At 36.0% G+C, this 12,263-nt stretch overlaps 1 protein-coding gene across 1 annotated transcript; it reads right to left on the reverse strand.

The window, feature by feature from the left end:
* Window positions 1-207: 207 nt before the first annotated feature.
* Window positions 208-606, reverse strand: LOC133146935 (intraflagellar transport protein 20 homolog). The gene has a single exon (XM_061271035.1). It carries the CDS (start codon window positions 604-606, stop codon window positions 208-210), a length of 399 nt encoding a protein of 132 aa, XP_061127019.1.
* Between the last annotated feature and the right edge of the window lie 11,657 nt (window positions 607-12,263).

The following is a 12,263-nucleotide window of genomic DNA, read 5'->3' on the forward strand; positions in this document are numbered from 1 at the left end:
GTTATCTAGCATACAGTATTTGATTCAAAAAAATAATCTGATAAAAAAATATATATAAATACAATTGGAGAAGTTGAGAGTATGCCAAACCACTAATATATTACTAATTTATTACACTCATTTATTTACAATATTTTTACCACACATTTATTTTCCAGACATAGCCAAACTGGGCGTTTTGCGTAAATTTACTTCTCCATCTTAACATCACTTCTGCAAAATATATTGATTAATAAATTCATTTTGTTCTGCTTCTACTTTCAAAAGGGTCTCATACTCAACACGATATCGCTTAAGTTGCATCATCTTTTCTGTAATAAGAGCTAAAAGTTGCTGCTGCTGGGCCTCCCTTTGGTTTGCCACAAACTTCAGCAGGTTTCTCGTTCCAAGAGCCTTCAACTTTTCTCGCTCTGTCTCATTTGCCAACTCATCCACCAAGTCCATAAGCCCTCCGATAATCTTCAAAAACTGTACAATTTTGTCCCAAAAATCTTTGCAGTCTTCTCTGAGCTCCGACGTCTTTTGGCTGACGTCTGGGTCGAGTGCACGTAGTTTGTTGAGTTCATCAAAATAACAGCCCGCCTCTGCCAATGCATCTTTGGCCATAGTCTGGACAACTGTGTAATTAATGAAATGCACTTTGATCGACGAACAAAAATACTCTGATGTCTTAAGTCAGATACATTAGTAGCATTACCTAATATATATTTAAATAGTATTTCTGATACAAAATCTTACTCTTATTAGCTCATTATTGACATAAAGATCAATAAAGCTCACCTAACTGTAGAAGTTGGATATCAATCAATATCTTGGATACCAATCGGAATCACAGGATTCATTTTGTGTTATCGATAATTCTGTTTTAGACAACTTTTTTTCTGCCTTGAGGTGTGTTTATGACACAAAAACAAATCAAAGCTTCAACATGACATCATGTGTTTATGTTTAAGCCTCACTGGGTGACATCATGAGAAAACTATAATTGTATGATATTTGTGTTTAAGCGACTTCAAGAGGGGTTTTGATAATGGTCAGTGACAGCAAAATTATAGTTTGTTGGAGAGATTTAAAGTATCTGATGGATTTAAATCATTATATTTATTTATAATTGGAAAATAAAACGTTTGTAGTAAGGGAAACATTTTCAGAAATAATGCCAGAGGTGATTTGGAATCTCAGTCAATCAATAGAAACTTCATTTTTTGTGAAAGTGAAAGAACGTTTCCCCATTCAAGTGGATGAAAATAGAATTAATCTGTTCCAAAAAAGGATCACAGAAACATTTGCGGTGAAGTAAGAATGAGGAATACTTCAGTCCAAATGCAGCAGTCGAGTAACTTTCGAAAAATACCAATGACTCGAATTGCTCCATCAATTCCGTAGTGAATAGCATAAAATGAAATTGAGTTCAAAGGTGAAATCACCGGTGACCTAAAGTTGACACCCATCCAGTGATTGACACATCTGTTGATAGCATGGTTGTGTAGAGTTTTGCAGAACGTAAGATGTGTGATGAAGTGAAGTCAAAAGGTCTTGTGTCAGAACAAAATTGCAGTTCTTGGTCAATTTTTATTTTATTTTTTTATTTCTCCTCTCTAGTTCATGAGCTCACTCCGAAAAGCATTCTGTGGAAATGAATGTGATGCTAACTTATGTGAGCCGTTGATTAATTACCATAAATCATTGGTGTCAAACTCAAGGCCCGGGGGCCCAGAAACGGTCCGTCACATCATTTTATGTGGCCCGTGAAGACAAATTGTGGTCATGCGTCAATACTAAAATTGCTAATTGTCTTCACTTTTAAAAACTAAAGATATTGCTATCAATTTTTCTTTTTAAAATATTTGAACAGTCTCTGATTTCAAAGCTAGTTATTCATCAGTAGCCGGGACAAAAATGAATTTGACACCCCTGCATTCAAAAGTGTTGTTGGACGAAATATAATTTCATCCCCCTTCCTCCTCTCATCTTCTCTTTAGCATGCAACTTGTGTCACCCTCAACCAACCCTTCCCCGCAATGTCACTTGTCCCCATGTGTCATGACGATAGAGGGTTTTCCACGTCACCATGTTCTCTATCAGCAATTTACAAGGACCAAAGAATACTTTCGATTTTAATTAAGCAAATCAAAATTTGAAATGATAAACCGCTTCGACATGATCTACTTGCCCTACGTCCCTAAGCACCAACACAATTAAAATCGTGAAAAAAAGGATTAATGGATTATTGCAAGACACAAAAATCAGCTTGAGTTTATCTGGAATCCATTTTCACGCCCTTTGTCCAGCACAGAGAAAGTGTGTGTGTGTGTCACCAAGTATCACTGTGTGCTTAGTGCGTCCATCCTTGTTGAATTTTGTGTATAGCTAATACACAAATATTTCTAGAAACGCATGTTAAACTTAATGGAACAAAATTAAACAATCGTAAATAAATAAATAAATAAATAAATAAATAAATAAATAAATAAATAAATAAATAAATAAATAAATAAATAAATAAATAAATTGTTGGTCAAAATGTTTAGATAGTTGATTTACTTTCTGTAGCTCAGATTTTTAAAAATTGCTTTATGACCTCTTAATTTTTCTGAGTCACCAAAATATTGGCATTTTGCAAATGTAGTTTTTTCTTTTTTTTTTTTTAAAGAACAGACCTCTAAATCATCTTCAATCAGCCTTGATTGAATGGATTTGATTTCAAGTACATTAATAACGGAAAAATGGATGCTGTAAACACGCTCTTGGGTTGGGGTAATTCCATTTTTGGCATCTTTCTCTCTTACAAAATGAGTCTTGAGGAGAGTACAAAATGTCCGACCTCTTGGCATGGTCAGTGTTGTGTAACAGGACAATGGAAGATGACCCATCAGACAGAAAAAGACTCAGCAAGGCTCAGGATTGCTGATAAACTATAATGTATTTAATCTGCGTGCTGAGGACAGACCAGCAAAAAGATCCCAGAGCCTTCTCAAAATAGCTAAATCAATATCTATGTAATGAGGAGTAGCCATGCTGAGACATGATGAGGGAAAGAGCGACGACAGTATGAATGACATTTGTCCTTCATATGGCCTTGTCATTATTTTCAAGCTGTCCCTGCATCCTATCCCCTAGTGAGTTATCTCTTCCATTATGTCAGGGCCAGGTTCATATTCATACAAAAGATTTTCCAATATGACAGCATCAAGCTTGCAGCTTCCTGTGTCCTTTGCCTCTGCGATACTCATCTCAAGGTTTGTCCTGTTCATGCACCTTGACCTCAGCGCCAACCACTTAAACTTAAGTGAAACGCATTAAATGTGGTTTTAATTATGTACAGTTTACAGCAACAATTAATTTGTTACTTGTAGTTCAAATGAAGTTCGTAATGTAATTTTTTACAAATCAAGTCAGTTTTTATAATGTACCGTAATTTCTGCACTATAAGGCGCATCGGATTATAAGGTGCACCTTTAATGAATGGCCCATTTTAAAGCTTTGTCCAAGGCGCACCAGATTATAAGGCGCACCTTCAATGAATGGCCCATTTGTATGTGTCTCGTCACCGTGGGATAGAGAAAAACGTAATTTCGGTCTCTTTGTGTGTTGTGACATGTGGAGAGATTGACAATAAAGCTGACTTTGACTTTGACTTTGACTTTGATTTCAAAACTTTGTCCATATATAAGATATATACATTTGGCCCGCGGGCCGGACTTTGGACACGCCTGGTGTAGTGGCTCAATATTGGTCCATATATAAGGCGCACCTGATTATAAGGCGCACTGTCGGCTTTTAAGAAAATCTGATTTTTTTAGGTGCGCCTTATAGTGTGGAAAATACGGTAATATAATGTACATATAGTATATGATATACTATAATATTTACAATAATATTATATTTTTATCATTCGCACTTTCTGCGTTATAGCTACATTTCCAAAAATTCAACCAAGAGTGATGGACCAGCTCCCCAGTCAACTGCAAGGCTCTATTAATACCCATTTACTGCTATTAGAAGTTTGTACATATTGTTTAAAAGAAGCTTGTATGCCTAATTTTTAATGTGCTGTCAGACTTTTTTTTGCCTACATTTGAAGTTGTGTGTATAAAATAATGGTGCATAGTAATGGGCCCATTGTCAATCAAGCAAACTAATATGAATTTCTTTTCATAGTACAAATGAGAGTTTTTCTCGTCTGGTCTCACGTTCTCCTCCATTTGCCTTTTTGGGGATTTTGAGGCCCATTCATATGAGCTAATGGATCTCATTTGCTGTCATTGGAGTTTGAGCAGTGTATTTTTTCCTATTGTGGCTTTTGTGTCTTATTTTTTTCCCCCCTGTTGACCATGTAAAACCCTTCCACTTTTCTCTGGTGGCATGCATGAGCTCATCTGCCCTGCAGTGAAGATTTCAAAAGCATGCTGCTTTCACATGCAAGCACCTGCTGTCAGTTAGAGCTCACATGCCACGTTGACAACATGGATTTGGGTAATGGTCCAGCAACAACAGACACAAACCGTCGAGATCCCACAGGGAGAAAGAGAATGCAGGACTCCTGCAGATGTATAAAAGGGAAACAGAGGATCAAACAGGATCCATCCATCTAAAGTATTTTTTGTGCTACTAGTGCTAATTAGACAGACACACACACAAAAGAAATCTGAAATCTTGGATTATCAAGTGACATAAGACACCCCTCTCATTGGGAATAAAATTTTGATCACCATGGACATGATTGGGTCAACAATCAAGAATAAACCCATAGCCTGCTTTTATCTCATGCTAGCTAGCTAACAGCTGGTCGGAATGATCACCATCATTTTGCACTCTGCCAAACGATTCATTCAAATTATGTCCAAGCAACATAATGATACATCAATCTCTTAATTTTTCCACAACTGTAAAAGTCTGTTTTTTTCTAAATTTCTTCTTGCAATGGGAACGAATGAACGAATGAACAAATGAATACCGTATTTTCCGCACTATAAGGCGCACCTAAAAACCTCCAATTTTCTCAAAAGCCGACAGTGTGCTTTATAATCCGGTGCGCGTTATATATGGACCAATATGGATTCGTGGATGAGGACTAATTTATTAAAGTAAGCTTTACATGTTTATTTCGTGTGTTGTGATATTAACGTTCGAGCAACGTTGAGTTATTGATGTATTGTTCTTGTTTTCACTATTTCAAGTGTTACTATATTGTGAGTGCATTAACGTTTGAGCCACGTTGAGGTATTTATTCTATGCACTTTATAATCCGGTGCGCTTTATATATAGACAAAGTTTTAAAATGGGCCATTTATTGAAGGTGCGCCTTATAATCCGGTGCGCTTTATAGTGCGGAAAATACGGTAAGTGAATATACAAATGAACAGATGAACGAATAAAATAATCTCCATGCACATCTTTTCTCAAATTTATTTTTCACACATTCTTTCTATTCTTTCTTTGTATGTATAGTTAGCGTCTGTATACTTGACCACAAACTTTATGCACATTTAATAACACAAAGGCCTGCTTCTCTCTACTGAAGTGTGAAGTGCAGCAATTTGTTTTTACTAGGGACTGGTGGCTCATGAACAGCTCTGAAGATAGTAGCTAGGCAATGATACATGGACTTTCCCATGTTCACCTTGGACTCTCCTTTTCCGCTCCATAACATTACACCGAGTAATCGCAAAATGGAAAATGCTTTTTCACTGTGTGGGGAAATAGAATGTGGATTTACTGGAGTTTCAAAGTACTAAAATGAAATACTGTATATTCTAAGTGTTGAATTGCATTCCTATAATGGAAGCAGAATTTTTGGGGAGGGACTGCCGTGTTGCAATTGGTTTTATCCTGCTGTCCCAATTTCTGAGCAGAGGACTTGTAGACTGTAGAAGCAAAAAAAAAAAAATCAATGGCGTTGAGGGAAGCAGCATTTTACCCCTGACAAGTACATTCATCAATTATAAAACATTGCTGCACATTGAACAATTGTCGTCGTTGATAATTCTTCAAAGCTGCAAGGCACTCTTTGTAAACTCATTTTCATTCACTGATGTTAAAATGCTCTTCAAACAGGATCGTAAAAGAATTGCTGTGTCTCAAGCTGCATTTTAAATCAGAATATAGATGAGTACCAAACATGTTCGCCAAGGGAAATGTCAATCTGCACGTATTTTTTTTTTTCTGCTGTACTTGCACTTAGTGTTAATCACGGTATCGGCAGAATTGATTGGTTGTGATGACGTTAAGTATGTATTCATGTTTATGGTTGTCATGATTACCCCGGTGCAGAGAGTTCTGCAAAACAATAAACGGTTATTAGTGATCAAGATAAAAAAAAACTGGAGCATCGTTTAAGTGAAAAATAAAATAAGTTAATTTTTCTTGTCAATTGCTTTGACCTTTGCTGCAAATGACAAAAAAAATAATAATAATAAGCAGGGAGTTTCCAAGACCACAGTTTATAGTGACAGCAATTTCATAAAATAAACTCATCAATAAATGGGGATAATTTCATTATGAAAGAACAGGACAGCCACAAAACAAATTGAAGCTCAGTTGACACTGATTATTGTTACTCAATGTTAGATTGTGTGTTATCTTTCTTCAGTCATTCATATTCACCAGCCAGTTGAGCTCATTATACACAGTGAGTGCATTGAGGGGGCATTAGAGGAAGGCAATTTACAAAATGTGTGTGTAGATGTGTGTGTCTTTTGTGACAGTGGCATGCTGGCCATCTTTTCAAAGTTATTTGTTTATTCATGGCGATTTGCAAGTTTCTGTGAGCTTCCATCGCAGTGTCACAGTTAGGGCTCATTTGCATATGTGCATCGCCCACAGAAACATCATATAAAAGAATAAGAGTATAAACGTTTCAAATGTGTTAGCAAGTGACAGTTTCATTTTGGTTTGATGACTTAATGTGAGGCCGTGCTGTGTCAAGGGCAGGCATAATAAACATTGACAAGCTAGTGGCTTCGCAATAACTACTTCAGGTGACAGAATTTTTTTTAACCATTATTAATGTTATCACCTTGTTGTCATTTCAGTCACATGGTAATTACGATTGGTAGTTTATGATTTTTTGTTATTACCGTATTTTCTGTACTATAAGGCGCACCTGACTATAAGGCGCACCTTCAATAAATGGCCCATTTTCAAACTTTGTCCTTATATAAGGCGCACCGGACTATAAGGCGCACCATTAATGCATCGTGTCAGATTTTTAATCTAAATCAAATCATTCTCCATTTTATCTTTTTTATTTCAATTTCAGACGCAACAAATTACTTTATAATCACAAAATAATGATGCATAGTCTTTTTGATTCATGATTCATAGTCTTCAGTGGGCCACTTATGATTGATTTCATGACACAATGCTTCGGGCCAGTTTAAATTTAGGAATTTGGTCCATATATAAAGCGCCCCGGACTATAAGGCGACTTTTGAGAAGATTTGGGGTTTTTAGGTGCGCCTTATAGTCCGGAAAGTACGTTATTCCCAGTGGTACAATACTCTCAATTCAGTTCTTCTTGCTGCGTTTGTGTCTTTTGCCCCATCTTTTATTCCCTCCATCCCGTTTGGTCAGTAGTTTCTCTTTGCTCCAAAGTCACAAGAGCTAAAACCCCAAATAATGACCCACCATCTGTCCTTCTCATTAAAGTGGAACATATGTTAATGCACTCAATATGCAGCTCTCCTGTGTTCCTGCTAAGTCAAGGGCAAAATTGAATTTCTCCAAGAGATTGCATGTCTGAAATGCATTGTATTTTGCTCAATCATTTTTCCGCTTTAATATATTTTTTTCCTCACTACCAACCTCAGCATTAAAGCCTGACACATGAAAGTATCACTATCCACTCTCATGGGACAGAAGCAATCACAGATTAGCTTTCCTCAGGCTGGATTCCACTATATGTTGAAGTGCCCAATTTTGATATAATATCCGTTTACATGTAGATAAATGCCACACAACAAAAATGTCAAAAAAAAAGTAACAATAACAATATTAATGCCTAGATTTATTTCAATAATAAAAATAATGATAATTATTCTTCCCTCTGGATTGATCTCCCCTAAAGTGGAAAAATTATGTCACATTTGAATTGTATGCCATATTTTCTATTTTTATTCCATGCATTCTTTTGCAACAATACATGCAACAACTGTAATCAAATATGCAGTTCATGAAGGCCTAAGCTTCTTAGGAGTGCCCACACTCAATAATGTTTGGAAGCTTTATGTGTGGGTCTGGGTTGATGAACTGATACCGCTTGTACAATGTGTCTGCGTTCCTTTTATTCTCCAAATCCCCCAAAAGACCTTGAGCCAAACAGTTCTTGCAGCTAAGCTTTAAATCTTGGCCCGTCCCTTGATTCAAAAGCAGTGACGCAGTTTTTTTTTTTTTGTCAACTGTTGAATGTGCGTGCAAACACCTCCAATGACATAAAAATTCTAACCAGATTCAAACTCATCCAACTTATTTGTGAAAACAAAAATCATCACAATGTTGAGATTTCTCCTAACTGAGCTATTTTAGAATTGACTGCGCATGCAAGTAATTATTTGTTTTCCTTCAACAAATGACATTCTTGCTCAGAGGTTGTTTAAAAATGAAAAACACATCTGCGGGAGATGACGAAGCAATTAACTCCCAAATAAAAGCCCATCTGTGAACCTTGCTTCTTTCATAAATGTTGCTGTCGAAATTCTATTTTGATATACGTATGACACCCATACATATGTGATCAACTATACAAGTAAGTAATGTGAATAATTACACATTTAAGTCGCACCTGAGTATAAATCAAAACTATGAAAAAAAACCGCGACTTATAGTCAGAAAAATACGGTGTGTGTATATATATATATACGTTCCCTATTTAAGGAACGATCAATTTCCTGGTTAGTTCGCCAGTCAATGACAACAATCAAACTTAAGATGGAAGATGTCCTCACAATTAACATATGTTTTGGAAATGTGATCTTCGCAATGTCTTCACTTTCAAAGGGGATTACCACACACTTACCTTAATGAGTGACGAGGGCAAAGTGGTGACTGATTACACTTTAGGGCTGAACACTTAGGAGAACAAGAGTTATTTCTAAGGACCATTGAGAGAGAGAGAGTGAAGTGAAGCTCAAATGTTTGTGTAGGCAATGTAAACGAGCAGGGCCTTCACATCCAGGCTAAAATCTGCACCTACAGTGAAGCAAGTGTGAATAAATAGTCTACACACCCCTGTCCAAGTACCGGGTTTTTATTATTTTCTATAATTAAATCCTTAGCCAACATCATATTTGTCCATTCAAGAAGTTATTCTTTTTTATTCTGAGTGTTTAAATTCATGTATTGGTATCATCCTCAAGGATGGCAATGGTTTCTAAAACCTATTCTATCCATTTCTACCTTTCTATGCTCTTCTCAAAGACCGGTGAGTTTAAAAATAATAATAATAATGATGATAATAATGATGATGATAATAATCATAATAATAGATCTCGTTCATTTCCAAAGAAACAAAAATCACATTTGGACACGCATGCTTTTTCTGCAAAGCAGAAATGATGCAACATTGATGTCAAATACAGTACATACGCAATAAAGTTAGTAATATATACAATACTTTAACATATAAATTCACTACTGCAAAAAGTACCTCGTTTTGAGAATTGACAGTAACAGACAATCAGTCACAGATGACTGCTACTGTATATTTATTTTATGCCTGCTAACATAAAGGAAGACAGATTTGTTTCTCTATGGAATCAATGGTTGACTCTCCCTCTGCAGTTTCTCCCTCATTTATCTTCTGGACTTTGATTGCAACGTTGTAGCAGCGTGGATAATATGTGAATGTTGGAGCTCAGCAGTTTCAGCCCTCATCCATCTCTGTTGCCGTTATCCTTTTATCTGAGAAAAACTGACTGTATTTAACACTGATGATAGTTTGGGGTTTTGTTTTTCATTGTGGCCTACTAGTTTGCATCTGGGAATCATTATCTAATTTAGTTAATTTTGAAAATTCGAAAGATTGCTAAAATGGTTTCACCCTTGAAATGACCTACATCCTGTAAAACCCATTAAAAATAAACAACTGGGAGGCTCTTTTCATCCCAGACTGCAGAAAAATACCCATTTCTGTGTTTATCGTGCTTTTTGTACATTTTACTTGAACTGGAATGGTACTTGGTCAAAATTATGGGAATTATGAACTGATCAAAACAGCCCAAAACAACCCACTAGAACAAATACAATTTATTAAGGCTATGTCCTCACAGAAACTAAGCCGGATTACTTTCTAAAACTATTTTCAGGCTTTGAAATATTGTATCGGTGTAGACGGACGGACTTCCCAAACAGTAAATAACTTGAGCAGATACATATATACTGTATTTTGACATATTATTCCCCCCCCCCTCAATTGTAATAACTGCTAATTGTTGGAGCTGTCACAAATTATTACATTACAATTATTATTACAAATTAAGATGAAGAATGCAAGCATTAGTTACAAAACAACTTTTAATGCCACTACAGTGTTTTATTAGATTGCCGTCAATCATGTTCAGTTTCTCAAGTGATGCCTCTTCACTATTCTTAGTACAGTTGAGTGGAGAAGGAAATCTCCAGGGAGGACTTTTGACCTTTTGGTAATGACCTTTTAAAGATTATTGTAATTGCTTGTGAGCAGATTATTAAAGCAGATTATGACATTAACGTGTGGTACAGGCCTCAAATGTTGATGTGAAATTTTAGTTGAACTTGTTAGAATATTCTCAGTATGTAATAAACAGCGGGAGAGCTGCTTCTTCTGTCATTTTTTTTTCTTTCGTTCATTTAATGTCATTTTGTGTGCTGGTAGTCCTTTGGATTATTAAAAGATGCGAGTTCACTATGCGGCAACCTAGTTTGATGTTATTTCAACTGAACAAACCAAAATAAACTAGAGCTCTGTTTTTGCATTTCTTGAAAGTACATTCATCCAAACTAAGAAAAGAATCTGCTTTTAAACCTCTGGTTCTATCATTAATCTTTAAACATGAAAATAAATAGATAAAAGTGTCTGATTTAAAAATGAATAAATAAAGGGGAATGTTTTGCTAGATAACGCCCAAAGGAGCGAAAAATGGTAAAGAAAATGAAGGAAAAAAAACAAAATTTCTAAAAACAAAATCTGATTGTTATTGGGGGAAAAATACATTTCAGGATTCTGGGTTAGTCCTGTCAGGTTCAAGATAAATTATGGAGACATTTATATGTACTGGGACTGTGCTGAATTATTTATTTTTACCATGCTTTAACTGGGCTTCCATTTAGCTCTGAGTGCTAAGCCAGTACTGTAAATCTGAGACTGCAGATTTGAATCAGTTGGGAATTACTTTGAGATAACATATCCATTCGCAGTTTGAATTATTATGTTTTGATGGTTTGATTACAATGATGAAGAAAAAAAAAAAGTGCGGACCACTTGGAATCATTCCTCAGTCATCAAAACATCTTTATTGTTTGATTCATACAATCTGGAAACTTTGTATCAATTAACAGCGGTGACAAATTGATACGAGTCATCGTTAGCATGTTTAGCATTCACAGATGGTTGCAAATTTCTTTGCACAACAGATGCGGCTTGGAAAGAACATTGTTCTCCTCAAGGGTCATTTATTTTTAAATTCCAGCTATTTCACTCTCCTCTTTCAGAAGTAGCACAGGGAGAGACTGTTACGAAAAAAAAAAAAAAGCGAGGGCGGTAGCTGGCAGCTGGAGGCGGCCATCTTGGACTTGGTTAAAAGCATAATCCTGGTCACGCTGCATCAGCAGTAAAATAAACATAAGAGAGTGAGGGAATGCCTGAACTGGGAAACCCCTTTGCACCGAGAGCGTGCTTTCTGCAGATATGGTTGAGGCGTGGGTAGGAGATGCAAGAGAATAAAATATTCTGTATTAGCCGCTTAGATTCTGATGTTTGGAACTGAAAACAGGAGAGAAATAACTGAGCGGATGAGATCTTTTTGAAGGAAGAGGTTGAAATATCTAATATATATTATTTGCACTCTTTTCAAATGATCCAATCAACAACAAATATAAATTCATTGAATCATGTATTTTTATTTGCTTGACTAGGCCTAAATTTCGGGGATAAAACAACAATTCGAATCAGATAACATTTAATGAATTTACAGTTCCAGAGAACGAAAACATGCACGCAATTAGATGTGGATGTAGATAAGAACGCAAACATAATAGGAAGGAATTTCAATTAAAGACAACAAACC

The sequence above is a fragment of the Syngnathus typhle genome, linkage group LG22 (genome assembly GCF_033458585.1).
Source record: "Syngnathus typhle isolate RoL2023-S1 ecotype Sweden linkage group LG22, RoL_Styp_1.0, whole genome shotgun sequence".
NCBI lineage: Eukaryota > Metazoa > Chordata > Actinopteri > Syngnathiformes > Syngnathidae > Syngnathus > Syngnathus typhle.

Bases quoted from the DNA above. Each gene is read 5' to 3' on its own strand.
- LOC133146935 (XM_061271035.1), bottom strand. From the start codon at position 606: ATGGCCAAAGATGCATTGGCAGAGGCGGGCTGTTATTTTGATGAACTC.